The 21,767-nt window shown below is 38.4% G+C and overlaps 1 protein-coding gene across 1 annotated transcript in view; it reads right to left on the bottom strand.

The window, feature by feature from the left end:
- Positions 1-21,767, bottom strand: part of Cwc27 (CWC27 spliceosome associated cyclophilin) — a 183,516-nt gene that overhangs the window by 161,548 nt on the left and 201 nt on the right. The window contains exons 2-8 of the mRNA XM_048442956.3: positions 21,451-21,736; positions 14,648-14,744; positions 11,169-11,281; positions 7,879-8,022; positions 6,380-6,478; positions 5,726-5,829; positions 4,017-4,086 (exon numbers count right to left, since the gene is read on the bottom strand). Coding sequence (XP_048298913.3) covers positions 4,017-4,086; positions 5,726-5,829; positions 6,380-6,478; positions 7,879-8,022; positions 11,169-11,281; positions 14,648-14,744; positions 21,451-21,492 — 669 coding nt within the window. The 5' untranslated portion in view covers positions 21,493-21,736. The remainder of the gene's footprint in view (positions 1-4,016; positions 4,087-5,725; positions 5,830-6,379; positions 6,479-7,878; positions 8,023-11,168; positions 11,282-14,647; positions 14,745-21,450; positions 21,737-21,767) is intronic.

A 21,767-nucleotide genomic window follows, 5' to 3' on the forward strand; every position in this document is an offset into this window, starting at 1 on the left:
AAGAGTATAGAGTGCAGTACTGGAATGCTCTACCGAGAATACGATCACAACCTTTCTTTATAATAAAGCAAAAAGGCTGCTTTGCAATGAAATGCAGCATAACATGAATAGCGGACATTAGGTGAGACCCAGAACAGATCTACAACACTGGAAAAACCATTTAGAAAAGATGGCATTTTGAGCATTGAAAACAAATATATCCTAGTATCTAGGTCCTAGATGTGGACCAGGACGCTTCAAGCAGGAAAAACTGCAGTGACCTACATAGAGTTCCCATGTGGTGATTCTGATATTTCTCTGCTATGAACTGCAGGGGAATTCATTGGTGATAGTTTTACCAAGCTTCTTGTTAAAAAGTTCAGACTCCATGGATCTGAGAAGAAAAAAGATTACCTCAAGTGATTGAATCTGAAATAATGTTTAGGAAGAAGGGTTGGTGGAGTCAACGAAGCCATAGCTGTAGAAAGATTATGCTTCTCGAAGGTGCCTCTGGTAGTCATGAATAGAAGGAAAAGAGGAAGAGGACGGCAGACCCATGGGTAGATAGGGCAGCAGCCAAGGCCAGAGATATGGAAGGGTAATAACAAATTATAACAAAAGAAAAAAAAAGGTTTGATTTAATAAACTTCTTCAATGAAAGCTTAACACCATGCACTAGGGGCTAGAGAGATGGCTCTCACAATCATCCTAGAGGTCTGAGAAGCTATGAACCTGTATCCCCAGTTCTCCCCTCACTACCTTCTGATTAGAAGTCCCCTGAGTATTGACAGCTACACAACAGGAATAGTGGCTACACAGTATAACTGTTAAAGGGTTACATAAAATCAACATTTCCTAAACAGAAGAAATACATGATTATCTCACGGTGTCATCTGTACTCTGACGACGGGTAAACAGTCACAGAGAGGCATTATTTCTAGTTCACCTCAGGACTTCAGTGACAAGGAAAAGAGGCAGTGATGAGGTGGCTGTGGAACGAATGCTTTTTTTTCTGGTAATATTTTTATTACTTTATAAATAATACCAATCAAAATTTCCACTTCATTCCCTCCTCCCACTTCCCTCCCTGGAGCGAACTCTTTAAGTAGACAAGAAGAATAACAGAAGAAATGTAGCGAATATACCAGAAAAAAAGAAAGTGGGGTTTGGAACACCGTAAGGAAGGCACACTTACGTAGGGAAACTTGACATCTTGTCTTGTGACAGGATTATAAAGCTCAGGTTGGCCTCAAACTTGAAATCCTCCTGCCTCTGCCTTTCATGTGCTAGGATTATAGATATGCTATACTATGCCTGCAGAATTTGACATCTTTAGATAAGATCAAACAAAGAAAACCGGTAATTCCCAGATCTAGCCAATATGGTTTTGTTTTCTCACAAATAAACACCCAGAATCATGGCATATAGCATCCTGTACCTCTCATTCTGATGAGGTACCAACAATTTGAATCACCAACAATGCAACACTAATCACTGGCATCTACAGAAGATAACTCCAACACCAAGTTGGCAGAGTAATTCTTGATGTTTGTAACAGAAAAACCTTCATTTAAAAATGAATTCACCTAAAACTCGGGGGACTGAGAAGGGGGGAGGGAGGAAGGATGGATATGGGATCAGGGAAGAATATATCTCAACTAAGGGAGTCATTTTAGGGTTTACAAGAGACTTGATTATAAATGGGATCCCAGGTCCAAGGAGAGATCCCCAGACTGTTCTCTAGACAGAGGAGAGGGTGCCTGAACCGGCCTTGGCCTATAACCATACTGATGAAGATTTTGCTTATCACCGTAGATCCTTCATCTGACGATGGATGGCGATACAGACGGAGACCCACATTGGAGCACCGGACTGAGCCCCCCATGGTCCAAATGAGGGACAGAAGGAGGAAGAACATGAAAAAAAACTCAGGACCGCGAGGGGTGCGATCACCCACTGATACAAGGGGACTGATCTAATGAGAGTTCACCAAGGCCAGTTGGACTGGGACTGAACGAGCATGTGATCCAACCAGATTTTCTGAATGTGGCCGGGTTCTCTAAATGTGGCTGGCCTGGAGCCTTTCTGAAAAGTCACTGACAATGACACTGGGACTTGTTTCCTCTGCATATACTGGATTTTTGGGATCCAGTCTGTTTGGATACTCACCTTCCTGGACCTGGAGGGAGGGGGGAGGAACTTGAACTTCCCACAGGGCTGGAAGCCCTGACTGCTCTTAGGGATGGAGAGGGAGGAGGAGGGGGAGGGGGGGAGTGGGAGGGTGTTGGGAGGAGGGGCGGAAATGGAAACTTTCATAATTTAATAAACTTTGAAAAAAAAATGAATTCACCTTTGGAATCTACTATACAAACATTTCTTGAAGTGAATCAGAATAAAGGTAGAAAGGCAAAAGAAATATTCAGTCTATCCCTGAGAATCTAGTGTGCTGGTTATAGGTAAGTAATAACTGATCTCATATTACTAAAATTGATACAATAAAAAAACAAGTAAAAAATAGGGACATTTTATCTTTTCAACATGTCCATTTTAATAAGGTTTTAATGTAAGCATAAAGTATCAGCTTCCTCTGATACTGAAGCACACCTTCCTGCAGTGAATTTTCTTAAGTCAGAAGGTAAACAACTCAAAATAGCTTCAGAAGTGTCTGAAACCAACCAGATTGACTAGGCCCCTACCACCCAAAGGAAAACAATAAAGACCACTGAGAATCACTCTCAGATGAGCCAAATTTCAAATAAGACTCTCAAACCAGACTAGCCATCTGGGACAAGCAAAAAATACCCAAGTTGTTTGGAAGAGCTTAAGGTTAACTGAGCCACTTGGAAGGACACTCTGTTGAGCTGCCTGCTGACTGTGAGCATGTTCTGTTCCCAGCTTTGTGAGCTGTCATCCATGTTGAGATGGGCTTGGCCATGTAGCTGTCTGAGTTATTTCTGCTTCTATAAGTACCCGTTCACCCAGAAGTAACCCCAATAAAACTCATTGGTTCACCAAGATGGACTTCGGTGGTATCTACAATTTGGTCTGTTGTGAGCTCCCAATCTGGGGTGAGTAGATGTGTGTAGTATCTCTCCAGAAAGATCTGTTGCACAAGTGTTTGCTCTGTGCTCAGCATGACCCTTCCTGAGCCATGCCCATGAATGATGAAAGCACAGGATAAAGAAGACAAGCACAACCATGGTGTGTTTTTCCATCTGTCTTACTGGGAGCAATGGTGAGAAACAGGAAATCATCATAACCAAACACAGCAGAACTGGGTTATGAAGCCTGATTATTACTAAAGATGCTAGATCTAATTCTCAGGTCTCAGTGCTCACTTGCTTCCAAGAAAGAAACACAAAGCAAAACATTTGGAACCAAAAGTCTCTGGAGGTGATTTTCTTTGGGTACAAATATCACAACCTGCTCCAAAAACATGCAAAATACTGTAGATGTTCCATGATTTGTGAAGAAACTAAAACTGAAGAAAGCCACATACAGAGGTCAATTCCCACTGTAGCATCTTACTAGGTATGTGACTTTGAACAATTACAATTATAATCCACAGGTATTATTGTGAACTTTGTTTCACTTATGAATAAATCTAAGTATTTATAGAAGGTTCACAACAACATCTATCTAAAAAGGGTGTGACAGAAATTAGTTGAGAATTAATGACGCAAACACAATATATGGAAATAACATTAAAATGAATATTAAGCAACTGAGTCACTGATTGTTATAATAATGATAATCATTGCCATATAGCAAAATAAAAAACAAATAGCAACTAAAATCTGAATCAAAAAACTGAACCATTCAAAATACTTTAAACTGGTTTCAACTGACAAAAAAATCAAGAATAAATTAAATAAATATGAACAATGTTTCTGTGAGAGCAAGGCAACTCAGAATCTGTATGAATGACTCTACACAGCAATATGATGCACGCTTACTGTGTAAGTGAATTCAGCTGTGCTGCTCCAGGCAGAGCAGGAGATAGAAAAATGCAAAGCAAAGGGCAAGTGGGAGCCCACCTGACTGACTCGGTTCACTTCCTCCTCTTCCTCCTCAGCTTCTTCTCCAAAAGAAAGTAAACTAAAGTTTCTATCAAAACAGAAAGAAAAGGAAATTCAGGAGAAAAGTTAGATGAAACTCATAAATATCCCATTTTCAAGCAAAACATTTTATTTGGACAGTTTCACTTGTCTTCAGCGGGAGTGTTCAGCACCTATAATTGTGAGCAAAGGGTTTGGCCTTAGACCACTAACATTTCACCAAGTACCCTCAACTAATTACCACAGATTCCCCCCAGGTATTACCGTAGTACACTCAGTCATATAGGTCAGAAGTAAGCTTCTGATAGTTATCAAAGCTAGAAGGAACACTGAGAGCACTGTTTTAATACCTGACAGATATATCTTAATGTTTCGAAACTAAGAAACACAGAAAGTTGATGGGTAGAAAATATCTCAGGTCTTTCAAATTAAACAACAAAAATTCGGATAAAATGAACTGTCAGTTATTAAAGCACTCTCTGGAGTTTTGGAAAAAGTAAAACATTTGGTAGCAATGGAGTTATTTTTTTACATCTACATGCAAGCAATGATGACACATCATCTCTTGCTCTGAATGACAGGGATGTTTTCATTCACTGTTCTGAAGGAAGACAAGATAACAGCACACAAAGAACTCAGACTTGTCAGCAGTGAAATGGTAATACTGAAACACTGTATCCTAACACGGTGACAATGACCTTCCAGCAGCATGAACTGGAGTAAGAAGTCAATGGTAGGCTCAAAGAAAATCAAATATACAACGCTATAAAAAGTGATTTTTCCATAAGACAAAATCTACTGTTGGTTAAAGTGCCTGGCTCATATTTGGCAATGTGCTAACACAGTTTAGTGTATATGCTTTGTGGGAAGCCAGTATGCACTGATTACCTATACTTCAGGGTGTTTGTATACATCTGCTCTCAGTTAACCTTCAAAACAACCAGGTTGTTTTGTTGTGCTTAACATAACCTCCACTATATTTGCCATGAGACGAGCAAAGTTCAGAGATTAATAAACTTTTCATAAGAACCAGGTGTTGCAGGCCCATACAGAGAATTGTCTAAATATAATACTGATAAATTTGATGCTACAATTTAGTAAGTTGAAATCTAACTGTATTATTTTTAATGAAATAGAAAAAAGTAATATAAACAATATTGGCATAAACTAACTTTATTAAAAAATAAATTGCTATTTTTAAGAAAACAGAATAATAGAATGGTTTTGATCAAAAATATTTATAAAAAGATTATTTTGAATACCAGTAAAGTAATTACATAGCGCATGCAATCCTGTAACACACACTAAAAATATTCTTTATAGTGTTCTTCCCTCCCCAAATTCTTTATACTAAGGATAGAGTAACTTACAAACTAGCAAATATTTCTAAATAACTCAGCAATATAAATATAGTGAATACTAAGTATTTATTAACACATGTTAAATGGCTATTGTGATGATACATTTCTAGTTTAAGTTAAATAATGTCATTGCATGTAAGAAATGCAATTTAAACACACATTCTCTCTCCCTCCCTTCCTCCCTCCCTCCCTCTCTCCCTCTCTTGTAATTCTGTTAGCTCTGATTCACAATGACATTTCCTTTTTTAGTAAATAATGATTACAAAAACAAATTAAGAAAATAGTGTCACTATTAAAGTTGAAGAAAATTCTTTCTACTATGATTACTTTGTGCCTTTGGGTTTCAATTTCTTTATTTCTTCCTCTGGTTTCTCTTTTGTGGGCCTTTTAATTTCTCTTGGAATGATGTCATCAAAAGGATTAAACAAAACCTATGAAAAGAAGCATTTTGAAGATGTTATTCCAGTTTTTAAATTTTACAACAAAATGAAAAACAATATTAAGTGTACTGACTGCTGTCTAAATCTTCCCTACATAAATTTTATTAGTGTAGCGGTACACAGGGTACACAGTGCACTTCCAGTCACACGGCCTCATTGATCACCCCAAAACATTATGCTCTTTTCAAGTAAAAGATACTTTATCCTATAACTGTTTCACAGAAAGAAAAACATAAGGAACCAACTCAGACATTTGGACTCCATATCAAATGCTCTTAAGGATTACCTCACTTCCTCAATAAAGAGCAACTTAATTCAACTAAAATCCACTTCTTTGAGCAAAGAACCCTAATTCCTTTAACTTTTCATTATGGGTTGAGCTTTCATTCTTTATATTATCACCTAAAGTTTCATATCAGAATCCAAAGTCTTTAAATATATACATATCAGAAATTGTTCTTATATATAGTGTCTCATATAAAGTTCTCATCTAATGGTTTAAATGTATCTCTTAAATGGCACCTAGCAGCCGTGTTCCTACCTCACAGCTTTTGATTCTATGTGGATTGCGGGGCCTTTCTTCATCATCGATGTCCACTTCTGTCAGGCGTAGCATGTTGTATACTGTGTCCCCTGTGACCTACCAACAAAACATAGGGCCACAAACATCTTTATTCAATTTTTTAATAAATAGAGGAATTTTGAAAATACTTTAAATAGTAGCCTTCTGAAAAAGTGCTTTTAAATAATAAAAGAGAATATTTATATTTTTACTGTATGTACAATTAACAATGCTAATTGGTAATTGTTAACAGATGGGCTCAGTCTCTTAATAAGCCCTTATATGTTTCCAGTGTATACTAACATCAGTAACTAAAAATAAACACACAATGTCAACCTTCTTACTAAATGACAGTTCACTCAAATATTACAAACAAGCATGAACTTAAAGCAGCTTAAGCATTAACAGTATGATAAACACTTTGCAGATTATTGCCTAATTGAATCTACACAAATACCCTAAAATGAGAAGTAATATTACCTTCTTTGACAGAGGCTCAAAGAAGGTACAGATCCGACAGTGGGAGCCTCTCTATGTAGGCTGCTGTGCTGTATGCTCTCTCACGCTGGGTTATAGAGCAGCAATTGTAAAACATAGTACAAGATAGAAACTTAAGTCTTATCTTGCTGATAAAAAAAAAGTTAAAGGTAGGAAAAGTTCATGATTGCCAGAAAAACCTGGATTAGGAATGCATCAAAGGAACATGACAGTACATATTTCTTGACTCATGTCCTTAAGAAATAAGCATCAATGTTACACTTTATGGTTTAGATATGACTTGAATTCAAAGGTTTGGTTGTTCAACTGTACTGAATTGTTACCCTTCTTATAGAGTCAAAACCCACTTTTGCCCAGGATGGAAGGAAGCAATTCTTACTGAGCCAGCAGAGGGGGCTAAAAAGCTATTAATGTTTCCTATGTCTAAGGATTAACTACAGGAACATTCGGATGAGAAGGGAAGAGGATGAGTGAGTGATGCCTTCAGGATCCCTCTTTATAGAGAACTGTTGAAAATCTATGGGAAGATCATCTCATTTGTTGTTAAATGTCAGGAGGATTAAATCAATACTGTTCAAAGTAAAATTTTCAGTAAAATTATAAATACTAATACAACTTCCACTTTAATTTTAAGGAAATCCACAATTGGTAGCTTTAATCTATAAAATAGTTTTGGGTAAGTGTCTCTTTAAAAGTAGAAACAACACTGGCTAAGTGGCCTTAAGTAGCTAATGTCACCACTTTGACAAAGAACGCATGTAGGCCATGACAAATGACTGACTTGAAGCACCCAAAGTTCAGTTAGCCCTTGCAGCTCATCATAATAGGAACATACACCATCATTTTTAAAAAACAGTAAGTAACTATCTATAACATTTTTGAAGGCACTCATTATAAAGTCAATTGTATGTATCACAGAAGTTTAAAGAAAAACATAAAACCAAAACCAAACCATATACTTAACATATATAGACACTAACCTTTCCAAAGATGGTGTGCTTATTGTTAAGCTCATCTGCTCGACCCAGAGTAAAGAAAAACTGGCTGCCATTATCATGTGGACCAGCGTTTGCCATGGCAACCAGCCCTCTCCTATTAAAACGCAACCGCGAGTGAAATTCATCCTGCAAGAATGAAAGATTTAGTGATCTCCTCAGTCATCAGACCCTTCATATTCAATCAGCTATGCCGCAGACCAGTGACGCTCAGACAATTTCTAATCAAAAATGCTGAAGCTTTATTTAACTGATTTTGAAGTACAATCAAATCCAAATTTACTATCTGTTCACTGTTCTTCAACCTGAACTCAGCAGCTTGTATCTTCTAAATATAGTCAGCCTCATAGCTATTTTATGGATGTCTACATACACACATAGGAGGGGAGCTCAAAGAAAGTCGGGGTCTAATTCTCACTGCCCTACTCAAAAAACCTTTCTCCAGAGCACTGTGAAGCCTTTCCACCTTATACCACGGGCCATGAAGCTGTGGCTTTCTTCTGGTTCTGAGATTCAGACTCCACCAAGAGTGTGTCAGTATGATTTCACTGTGCTTTTAGAAGTCCTCACACATCCTAAATTGACTTTTCTCAGGGTGGCAGACTGCAACAGTGCAGGACCACTGTTCCTTGGAGGCTTTCCTTGCTCTGAGAGATACTGAGAACCCCCCCGCCAAGACCTACACTGGGATCATCTATGACACCATTTCTATAATCAGGGCTTTTCAAGCATTAGAGGCTACTTTTCTTTAATACATTATTCTTAAAATCTAAACTCTAGTACATCCCACCAGGAACCCAGAGAGCCAAACACCCTGACCTCCGACTGATCAGCTTTCAGAGGGACTGTGGGTAAAACACTCCTGCTGTTTAAATCCCCAGAATCTGCGGTATTTCTATACCATGTATGTGTCCTGGACAGTTTTCTGTCAATTTGACACAAACTAAAGTCATCTGAGAGGAGGAAACCTCAATTAAGAAAATACTCCCATAAGATTAGGCTGTACAGCATTTTCTTGGTAGGTGATTGATGGTAGAAGCCGAGCCCGCTGTGGGTGGTGCCATCCCTGGGCTGGTGATCCTGGGTGTGGTGGCACACACCTTTAATTCCAGCACTGAGCACTCAGGAGGTAGAGGCTGGCGACCTCTGTGAGTTCAGGGTCAGCCTGGTTCCAGGACAGCTAGGGCTGTTACACAGAGGAACTCTATCTCGGAAAACAAAAAGACAGGCAGACAGACAGAAAGGAAGACAGACAGACAGCTGAGCAAACCTTGAGGAACAAGTCAGTAAGCAGCACCTCTCCATGGCCTCTGCATCACCCTGCCTCCAGGTTCCTGTCCCTGCGTGAGTTCCTCACCTTACTGCTTTTGATAATGGGCTATTATATGAAACTGAAATTGAAATAAACCCTTTCCTCCCCTAGTTGTTTTTGGTCATGGTATTTTATCAGAGCAATAGTGACCTTAACTAAAACACTATGTTTAAAATGATCTATCTAGCTGAAAGAAGTTAACAAAGTTAATTGTTATTTTAAAATAACAAAGAAAAAACTCAGAAAGGAAATGCCAACAGAATTTAGGATAAGCAAATGGGATTAACAGAACACAAGAGTATTTCCTATAAAGTCGAGGTCCTAAAATTATGAGACATGATTAACAGTGACAGTTGAGATTATTTAAATACTATGACCTACTTTCCAGGGTAACTATCATCTGGAAAACAAAGCTAAAAAAAAAAAAAGAAGAAGAAGTTTTGCTATTTTTCTCAATAATCACAATCACGCTGTGATGAGGCACTGTGCTACATGCCAGCAACCCTAGCACTCAGAAGGCTCAGGTACAAGTTAAAGGCCAGTCTGTACTACTTATTGTAACTCCAGCCAAGACAACAGTGCAGGGCCCTTGATAGAAACTTTGAAACAATAAAAAAAAAAATCACACTGACCTAGGAAAAGATGAAAGGAATCTCTAAAACTCCTTCCCACTAGAATAAATATGAAGTTTTTTTTCCAAAAGTCTCCCAATTTTAAGAACCACTGACAGATACTCACCCAAAGAATCTAACATTGTTATAATTAGACTAATGACAAATATAATTTTTGCTATATTTGAGCCCATTATTGTTCCTAATTTCTTAAATAAACTAACTCTTTTCCTTCTTAAGTTTATGCTGGCAGTCAAGAAATCACAGGCCAGGACTAGAGGAACGGCTCAGCAGGTAGTTAAGAGCACTTGTTGCTCTTACAGAGGACCTGGGTTCAGTTACCAGCACCCACATGGTGGTTCACAGTCATCCACAACTCCAGTCCCAGGGATCCAATGCTCTCTTCTGACCTCTACTGCCAGAAAGCAGAGCATGGTGAACATATAACATACAGGCATAAAAACAATGAATCTAATACAAATTTAAAATAAGAAATTATGTACCCATTTTTGATTAAAATGTCTTTTTCCTTGTTAATATCTTTGGCTCTTCCTTTTGCTCACTTTCTGTCTGTCTACCATGCATGGCTTTGTGCTAGAGTTGTTTTTGTGGACAGTAACTACATAATATATAGTAAGCTCAAGTGTGGGAGACTGGTTCCTCAAAAGCTTTATATTGAAGTCTGAATCCTTGGTGCAGCTATATTTGTGGCTCTGACAAGGCAGTAAAGGTTATAAATGTGAAAAAGTAAGAAAAAGTCATAAGGGTTAGGATCTTGTTCTAATCCAATAGGGTTTGTGTCCTTATAAAAAAAAGATCAAGACACTGGGCCTGGATTCTTCTTCCCACTACCTCTTCAAGGTAGGAAAAGGGACTGTCAGACACTACGACTTGAAATTCCTAGCCTCCACAACTGAAAGAAAGAAATTCTCATTTACCCTCCACAGATTGTTGTAGCGGCCCAAGCAGACTACTTGAAAATTCCATATAACATTTAAATAAAATTATTTTAATCTAAAATAGCACATGCAATGTTCTAAAAATTGGCTGCTGAGATCAGACACAGTAAAACATCAGGAAACACTCCATATGGACTTCTTTCAGAACACTGCTTTTCTCTCTCTCTCTCTCTTTCTCTCATTGCAACTTTTAGTTCTACCTTAATTTAATCTAGGACAAAAATTTGCCATAAAATAAATCAGAAAAATGCTTGATAGATAACATTTGTTCTTATCTCTGAATAACTCTAATGCCAATGATTTTGTATACTATACAAGATGTTTTTCTTGAGAAACACTTCACTTCTGGAGAAGCATTCCAAGCTGACCTAGAAATTAGTAAATTAATCTGACCTTAAATGGGGCTCCATAGATAGACTCTCCTCCAGTTCCGGTGCCTGTAGGATCTCCACCTTGGACTATGAAACCAGGTACAACTCTATGAAAAATGGTGTTGTCATAGTAGGCTGAAAAACAATTAATATATTAATTTCTAAAACTCAGCATGATTTTGTTATCATAGTTAATATACAAACAGAGCCACAGATTTAATTTCCAGAATGCTAAGTACACTTTTAGAGCAAAGCCCTTCCCCACTACTTCTTATAAAACATTCAATCTTCAAAATTCTGTATGTCTCCACAGAAACAATGGTGCTTTAGATTTGTTTTCTCTCCAGAATTTCCTCACAGTTTGGATTACTGTGAGAAAAGGAAACTTAATACACATCAACGGCTCTCACCTGGGGAGAGGGGGGAGCTGCAATTCTGCATCCCATGGGAAATTTATCAACATTTTAAAATATTTTGGGTTATCACAACTGGGGAGTACTACTGAAACACAAGACGGCAAGAATACGGATAAGCATCCTAAAACTCAAAAGCTTGTATCCATCCCAAATGCCAACCGTGCTGAGGCTGAGAAGCCTTGGTAGAGAAGAATAGCTCATTTCTTGCCTCTTCCTCTTCTCCTAATAGAAAATTAACTTATTAATACACAAAAATGTACAAACCCACAGACACTAAAGTTACTAACTGATCATAGTTCCAGCACTGTCCTCAAATAAAATGTTCAATAAATGAAACAAATAGCATTATATGTTTTAGTTCAACTGAATAGTCATTTATTTTGTTAACTGATTTTCAGGAAATCAATATAGAATTAATAAAATTTAAATATATTACTATATTATAAATATATTTCTAGACATAAATAGGCAGCAGAGATGAAATATGGTCTCCCATAGAATTTATTCTCTGGAACTAGAATATTAAAAACAAAAAAGTTCACTTAGATAAGACAGAAGAAGCGGGCACTCACTGAGTTACAGGGCATTCCCTATGAAAACTGAAAATTAGTATCCTTTTGCTTTGTTTCTTTTCCTTCTTTGTAACAGTTTTATGCCATGTTTTAGACTGGCAACTTTGATACTTATTTTTATTTAGATGTTACTTCGAACTATACAGCAAAGACCTTAAAGTCCAAGATTAAATCATAATTACAGATCATTGAGCTCTGCAGAATATGACCATCTTTCAACAAGAAAACTTTCTTCATTGAGGGCCACATGGGAGACTGAGCTCCTTCCCTCTCTCCCTCCCAGGCTTTCATTCATTTTCTTTGAATTCTGAGAACTATACATTTCTATTGTTGCTGTATTGAAAGGTGCATTACAAGATCCAAAAACATCCTAACTACTTTGAATCATACACTCAAAGGATTAAATGGAGTTCTCTGCATTAATTTACTCATTTAAGGAGTGTGTGTGTGTGTGTGTGTGTGATTTGCCTGCATGTATGTCCATATACTACATTCACGTCTTGTGACCCTAGAGGTCAGAGAGGGCATTGGATCTCCTGGAGGTGAAGTTACAGACAGTTGTGAGCTGCCATGTAGGTGCTTGGGATTGAACTCAGGGCTTCTGGAAGAGCAGCCAGTGCTCTTGACTGCTGAGCCACCACTCTTGCCAGGAGTATCTTTTTTAAAAATTAGTCTTCTCAGGTTTTTAGTTAACCTTCCCAACAATAATCCCATTAAATTCTTGCCTGTTTCATTAAGAAAACTGCTCTGGTTATTTCTATGATTTTTCCATCTTTTACTTATATCTCCTGGTCTTCTTATAAATAAATGGGAGAATAATTCTTTTTTGATGCAAGTGAGCTTTGGCAGCACCCGGCTGAACCTCATGTTTATTTCAATGTCGTATTCTATCCAGATACTTTCTGTTTCTTCATTCACCTGGTCCTGGGTTGCAATTTACCATTCATTCTTTCTAGTGTTTTTGTAATTTCACTCTCCTGTAAAATTTGAGCTTTTGGCTTCTTTAAACTTATTACCAGAAGTCAGGCTTCTCTGTCCCTCTTGTTTCTTAGCTTTGTTGACAGTTATCCGAGGCCTTTCTAACTAAACTACCTGTCTGATTTGATTTCCTTCCTGTCTGCCATAGCAATTATTAATGATGATCTTTGCAGACATATTTCCTTTGTCTCATCTGTGGGATTGGATTCTTTTGTTATTATTTCTTTAATATTCTCCCTGCAGTGTTATATTTATCTAATTTCTATTTGGAGAACTTTGTCTATATTAGACAGCAGGATACTGTAGATTCCTAAATACCTTGTTTCTCTCCAAAAAAATACTGTTTTCTGACACTGTGTCTAAAAATCAAGTATAACTGGAAAACACTGACTTGCCACCACTGGAGGTATTTTAAATCATATATAATGCATTCTAGAAGCCAATCAGAAACTGTAAAGAGTGCATGGGATGCACAGCTGCATACACAAATACCCAGGAATAAAAAATATTCAAGGGAATATAAAATTCTGCCAAGTATCTTACAAAGAAAAATCATCATGTTATGACTCCGATTGATAACAAACCGGTGAAAGCCAGGTTGTAAGATTTGTGGAAAAACAGACTGCGAACAAAATAATAAAACACAGTTGTACTTAAATGAAAACAGGGTGAGAAACATACCGAGAGAGAGAGAGAGAGAGAGAGAACTAGAAGAAAGCTAGTATAAGGATGTGCAGAAGAGGAAATAGAGAATGACTGGCTGAAGGCACATGATTAGTGGAACGGAAAATGATGGAAAGCTAGGAAGCCAAGTTCCTAAAAATTCAAATATCATGTGCACAGAGAGAAGACAAAGAAATGAGAGGGAGGACCAGATAGATAGGAGGCAATTCCAGTCATGGAGACGAAAGTGCAGGCCATCTGGGAAAGAAGTTGAAATTTGGTTTAGTGGTAGCTAATAGAAGTTTCCAGTAGAGAAGGACCATTACACCATCAGATCAATTAGGCACAAGCAGGAAGAAATAGATGGAGTTCTGAACCTAACAGTCATTTGTACAGAGACAAAACAAGAGTGGAAAAAATAGCACAGAATGAGAGGTAAGCTCACGGCATATTCATATTTAAAGAAGGAAAGATGGAGTGAGTGGCAATTAGCAGAGGAGATCAGTATCAGGCATGATTTGTGTCTGTTAAAAGTATAACAATTTACAGTTTACCTGGAGGAAAGCTGAACTATCCCCGCAGTCTGTTTCCTTATACACTGCTCAACATCATGTGGCCAACATCAGACCTCAATGTGAAAAACACATTGTAGTTTATTCTCTTTGCTTTTTAAAAAGAACTCATCCGTCCAGGGTTTTATTTACTTAGAGAGTCTCACTGTGTTGCCCAGGCTAGTCTGAAACTAGAAATGTTTCCACATCAACTTCCCAAGTGCCGGAATTACATGAGCAGGCCAGAACGTCCAACACACTGTCATTATCTGTAAACTAAGGCAGGTTTCTCCTCAAAATGATAATGAAGGCAATACTGACCTTCCAAACAAAGCTGAACGAAATTTCTGCATGCCTTTGGAGCTTCTTTTGACCATAACTCTATATCAATATCTCCAGCTGTAGTTTTCAATAAAACCTATATAAAGAACATAATATCATATTAAGTATTTATTTTGCTTGATAATTGGTTAGGTGACTTGCAACACTAACTAATGAGTTTTCAATTTTAGAAGAAATATTACAAACTCTGCTTGGGTTTTGTTGTTACAGTGAACAAACGTCAAACATTCATTACAGCCCAATCATCATTAGATGATTCAATACACCATTTTCAGAAAAATCTAAAGAAAAAAAGCACTTACTTTTTCTAATCACAGAAGACAAGCTTCATTCATTTAAAAACGAAGATTGCAGAATTATAACTGTTTCTCGTTGCTTTATTTCCAATAAAATTGGTTAGCAAATTATGAAATCAAGAAGTTAATGAACCCATTGAATTATGACAGTCTTAGACAATATTACAATCATTCGTTTGAAATTATTCTTGAGCCCTACTTTTATATTAAAATCATGCTAGTTCTAGTTTGGAAATAAATATTCTGTCTATGCGTGTGTGCAGGTGAACATACATGTGTGTGCACACAGAGGTCAGAAGTCAACATTGAGTGCCTTTCTCAACAGCTCTTGACCTTAACTTTTTGATACAACTCTTCTGCTGACCCTGGAGCTCGCCACTCAACGAGACTGGCTTGAGAGCAAGTTGAGACATCACCTGTTTCTGCTACCTCCCTGATCCCTGGTCCGAGGTTTCAGATACATGCCACAATGCTCAGCTTTTCTTAAGGATATTGGGAACCCAGACTCACTTCACGTTTACCCATCAAGTACTTTATTGGCTGAGCTATCTCTCCAGTTCCTTGATTTTTGTTTTTGTTTTTGTTTTTTCAGCCAGTCTTATAGCTTTGTATTCCAGACTCGCCTCGAACGCACCTTAAACTCCTTGATCTTCCTGCCTTTCTTTCCCAAAGTACTTGCATGATGGGTATGTGTCACCATGCAGTGCTGGAGATCCAAGTCAGTGCCTTGTGCATGCTAGGCAAGTACTCTACCACCTTAGCTAGAGTCCTAACCCAAAGGAATATTCTTAATCAAAGTCTGATTGTGACTCGCTAAAACGGTTATGTCTTAAAAGTCAGCATCTCTATAACAGGTAGTATATATAATCATCTCCTTTTTATTGGTTCATGGCAGCAGTTTCTCTTTGGTGGAACTAGTTGCTTTATAACAACCAAAACCTCTGCTAAGTCTGGAGGATGAGACAGCTTATTCAACAACCGGCTCAATAGCTACAAATAACCAAAAAGAACGTTAGTACGTAAGTGACCAGCATGGCACAGCTGGAGTCTAATTTGTCCACTATCAATTTTTCTTTTCCACCCCAACTGTAGAGGAAGTTATTCGTATCAATAACCTGTGGTTACCACACAGAACGTTTCTTGCAAAGAAACACCGCAAGATAACTGGAACTAAACTGATCCTCACGAGGAGTCTGTCCCCATGATATAAGTCACACTGTCCTCATTTATTAAAGTTCCTTGGCCTTGTCGCAAGCACAGTTTTGGAAATGAGGGGAGTTTAAAAATCACCCAGGAGAGCCCTGGCTCTTAAGAATGCCCTAGGGGTTGTAAACCGAATGAAAATGCTTTTCAACAGCAAAGTAAGAAGAACATCTCACTGTCTTACCCCTGCTCCCCCAATCTAGTACAATTTGTGACCACTCTGTTTCAGAAGCCTGGGAAATGCTATCATTAATTACAAACACCGATGAATACACTGCATCTTTTGGGCAACACACAGCTCTTTTACAACTACCCTTCACAGCCTATGAAAATGAGGGAAGTGAAAATATCTACACTATGGTAGATGTTTAATGGGTTTCTTAACCCATTAAGAAATAGGTAGAAGCCAGGCATGGTGACATGTGCCTTTAGCACTCAGGAGGCAGAGGCAGGCAGATCTCTATCAAGCTCCTAGGTCAGCCAAGGCTACAAAATGAGATACTGTCTCAAATTTTTTTTTCTTTACTACACTTTTACATTTTTTATTTTTTCTCTTTCTCTCCTTCCCTCCCTTCCTCCCTCCCTCTTTCTGTGTGTGTGTGTGTGTGTGTGTGTGTGTGTGTGTGTGTGATACAAACTGAAGTTGGATTACTCCCTCTCTCTCAGAATGAACCTGAAATGACATTAAGCACTCTCTCCCAACTTTCCATTAGTCCTGATGAACATCAAGTCCTGACCTACTTCATTACAACTTGTATCTTTAAAATGGAGCACTATTGTTAGGGAGATCCTAGACTTCTTTTCTTAGCCACCATTTAAAGAATTCTGTGATGTTTCAAAGACTATATTTAAAAATAGGCCGGATTTTATTTTGTAAAAAACAGAAAAAAATAATATTTATTGAGATAACCTACTTATCAATAATTTTACCCTGTTAAAGAGTTCACTAGTTTTTGGTACACTCAGAGTTTGGAAGCCACTGCCACTATTTCTAAAACATTTCATTACCCTAGAATGTGCTGAAACCTTGACCCACTTTCAGCCCCTCTCTACTTCCCCCACCCTCATCCTTTGGCAACCATTAATTTTTGTTCTGTCTGTATGGACATTGCCAAATTAACATTTCCTATAAATGGAACCATACAAAATGGGCCTTTTCATGTCCAATTTCTTTCACCAATTACATTTCTTTGAAATTAAAGACGTGTGTCTTCCTGTTCTCTATATTTTGTTCTATGTTTTTAAAAGCTCAGTAAGAGCATAAACAATGGCTTTATAATCTTAGGGACAAATATTTCAAGACAGAACAAACATTTAATATCATTTGTTCATTTGTAACAATAGTAAGTTAAAACACGTATTCCCAACTATCTTCCTAAGTCCTAATTATTTGACTGACTTCCTATGCTTCCTATGCTACCATTTTATTACAGTTTGCTTACATTTTTACACTATATTTATTTTGGTTGGTTTGTTTGTTTGTTTGAGACAGGGTCTCACTGGGACTTTCTTTGTGGACCAGACAGACTTGAGCATACAGAGGTCCACCAGCCTCTGCCTTCTGAGTGCTGATATTAAAGGGCGGACCACCACAAACCAGCAAGTTTTTACATTTTTTGTTTGTTTGTTTTCAAGACAGGGATTCTTTGTGTAGTCCTTAACTTGCTTTGTAGACCAGGGTGGCCCTGCACTCAGAGGTCAGTCTGCTTCTGCCTTCCACATACTAGATTAAAGATGTGCTACACCAAGTAGCGAGGATCCATGGGAGTCTGGGAGAGGTTGGAAAAAATTTATTTAGATATAAAATAGGGGTGAACACTCACTGATACAGAGCAGGTTAGACACCGCTGCAGTTTTCTGCCCAAGGGGCAAAAGCACCAATAGCAAGCCACCTGCTTCACTCTTATCCTTTAAGTCGGCATGAGAGCAAGAGAGAGTGAACACCTCCCTCTTTCCTTATAATCGATCACATTCACAGACAAGAGGCTACAGCTGGTACCCCAAATCTATTGGTGGAATGAATTCCCACAACACCAGGCTAAATTTTTAAAATGAAGTTTTTAAGGCTGATTTAGTTAATTTAGTTAGTTACCATAAATCCATGTAACTAATCATTGAAAATTGCAACATACTATTAAAAAACTGACTGGCAAGTACCTGGACTTTGTGTATGTGCATGTGTGTTTTTACTGTGGGTTCTGGGAATCAATCTATACACACACACACATACATACATACATACACACATACATAAGTTATACAAACACACACACATACATACATAAGTTATACACACACACACACACACACACACACACACACATATATATATATATATATATATATATATATATATATATATATATAATTAAGCAAAGAGAAGATAATACAAATTGATGCATATTTTCTCCTAGTACCCCAGGATCCGGGCCCAAAATACACCTTCACTAGTTTAGTAACCACCTCTGAAAATAAAGTAACATACAGTACCCTTCTCTCCACATGCTGTGTCAAGCTGCTCAACTTCAAAGTTGAGTCTTCCACCTACTAGCTTGGACTTTTGGGACATGATATTGACCAGTTTCCTTCTATCAAAACAGACATACTAGCCCCATAGATTTGTTGTGAGGATGAAATGAGCTATGATATAGATATTGCTAAGAACAGCTGCACACAAGTAATCAAAAAACACTAGCCATGACTATATTCTGCTGAAAACTTATACCTAGAGGGGAAAAGTGTGGTTGAAACACATTGCACATCTTAGAACCTTTCACTGATAAGCTACTAAATTAATAATGGCTTTTTCCTCCTTCAGCCATGATGGTATTCAGAGATTAGTTGGTGTCACACATCAACTTCTTCTTATGTGATACCCTGATTGCTATTGATTCTGAATCCAACTACGTTCCTTCAGTGCCTAAAGTGCCATTAGAGAATAGAGGCTTTAGAAAAGCTGTAGACTATGGCTTATGTTCTCCTTAGGCCTGTTTCTATTCAGAAGAAAACTCATATTCATCATAATTTGTAGCTATATTTTTATTCATATAATTATTTTATCAATACACAGTTGTTGTGGGACAATGGTCTTTTATTCTGTCACTTGCATTATTTTTAATAAAATGCTGATTGGTCAGTAGCCAGGCAGGAAGTATAGGTGGGGCGACAGCGACCAGGAAGGAAGTAGAGGCATGGCAATGAGAATTCTGGGAAGAGGAAAGACTCAGTCTGCAGTTGTCACCCAGACACAGAGGATGCAAGATGTGACTGCCTTGCCAAAAAAGGTACCAAGCCACATGGCTAACACTGACAAGAATAATGGATTAATGTAAGATGTAAGAATTAATTAATAAGAAGCCTGAGCTACTAGGCCAACAAGTTTATGATTAATGTAGACCTCTGTGCATTTATTTGGGACTAAACAGCTGTGGGACCTGGTAGGACAGAAACATCAGTCAACACACAGTTCACTCAACTGACTCAACAACAAAAGGGATCATGATGGATTTTCTTCCAGTCCACCTTTAAAACCTAACGAAAAACCTTGCATGTGTTTTCCAGGGGTAAAAAAATGTTGGGTTGGGGAAAGAGTTCAATAAGTAAATTGCATACAAGCCCAAGGACCTGAGTTCAAATGCCCAGACCTCACATAAAAGCCAGCTACTCTGTGTCTTTAATCCCAATGCTCTTATAGTGAGCTGAAGAACAGAGGCAAGAGAACCTCCCATACTCACAGGCTGGCATACACAGCATCAAACAACAAAGAAAAGGGATGCAGCCTCAAACTAGGTGGAATATGAGGACCAACAGCCAGGCTATACCTGAACCTTCCCAAGTGTGATGTGGCATCTGCATGTGTGAAAGTCTGAACACACACACACATCGCACACTTGCTGATACATATACAATTTTAAAAATATTTGTTAAAAGAATGATCTCTTGTTTAGAAGTGCTTTTTCTCTAAGATCATGTCAAATCTTTCCCTAAAGTAAACAACCAGTTCCAGGACAGACAAGGACTTACTTATATGATAACCTGTTATATTTCTTTTTTTAAAAAAGTATGAGTATGAGAGTGGAACAACTAAATGTGGCCGAGACCCACAACAGTTTAACCCCACCCTCACCTGTGTGCAGCGCCTCTCAGAAGCTAAAGAAAACAGCATCAGCTCATCTGCCGAGCCATCCTTTCTTTCACGGTATTTGAATTCCATCTCCTATGCACCAAGCATTTTTCTAGATGCTCATATACTGCTCCTATATTGTTTGTATTCTAAAACAAAAGGGAGATACTATTAAAAACTATACCCTGAGGGCCAGAATGTACTGAGACCCAGGGCATCACTGAGATTTCCTGTTTGACAGGCCCCTTTGTTAAGGGTGACATTTGAACAGGTAAAATAGCATATGTGTGCAGCAAATGTTCAGCAATGTGAAGGGCCTGCATAGTAGAATGGTCAGTCTATTTGCTCTCTATCAGTACTTATTAAATGAGACGGACACTAACAAGAAATAAAGCTTGATCATAAAATTATCAGGGAATCCTTTCCCATCCCAATGTGGTAATAGTCCTCATTGTCCTGATGCTTCTAACTGACAATTATCTCAAAGATAGCTCCTCTAAGATGTTTTTCCCATCCTTTCCAGTTTTTCACTCCATCAAACTGCCATGGCAATATGATCTCCTCAAGAACCTCACCTACCAAAGCCAGGTGTAGTGATGCATGTCTCAGGAAGCTGAGACAAGTTAGGAAATTAGCAGCTAGTGTTTGTTGACTAGTACATAATGAGATCTTGTGAGGCAGATTTTCCTTAGCTAGCCAAATCCCAAACTAAGCTACTTGTTCTGTCAGGGTGACAACTAGATAACTGCGTACCAACTTTTGTATCACCAGCACCTACTAGAACGTGTGGTGCCTAGCAGGCATTCAATAAATGATTGTAGAGAAAGGCATGATCCCCCAAGTTAAACAACAACAAAATTTAACAATCTTAGTCTAAGTCTTTTATAAACAACAGACACCAGAAGGCGCCCAGAGCTGGGTCAAGTAAGTTAAAGGGCCAGAAGACTTGCGAATAGAGAAGCTGCTCAAGGATGCTTTCAAAAGTATGCTGAGACGTGTCAACGTAAATAAATATAGACGCAACACTGTCCAGAATCAGTGTGGACGACCGTCCTTTTGGTCTTCCCAACTCTATGATACCCGACACCCGCCCCTCCCTCCCCTCTGTAAATCAGGAAGCTCTCAATTGGGGTGTCCAGGTATGGTGGAGAAGTTCTCACCTTCCCATTCGTGGGCGGCTCCTGGATGTAGATGTTACTCATCTTGGTCAGTGCTCAGGACTCTGCTCCTTAGTGTGGTTGCGGGCAGATGGCGGTGTCCGCCTGCTAGTAGACAATTCTTTAACGTGGGTACTTGGGGGAAACTTCACTCGGCCAGAGTCGGGCCAGACAGCCGTACTAAACACTAAGTTAGTCCCCAAACAAGCCCCGCATGGGCGCCGCCATGTTGCTCCCGGACTCGAACACCGCTAACTCCGGAGGGGGAAACTTCGTGTCCTTCGGGTAACTAGAAAAGGTTATAAAACCTCTGCAACTTT

Source organism: Myodes glareolus, chromosome 15 (genome assembly GCF_982192425.1).
Source record: "Myodes glareolus chromosome 15, mMyoGla1.1, whole genome shotgun sequence".
NCBI lineage: Eukaryota > Metazoa > Chordata > Mammalia > Rodentia > Cricetidae > Myodes > Myodes glareolus.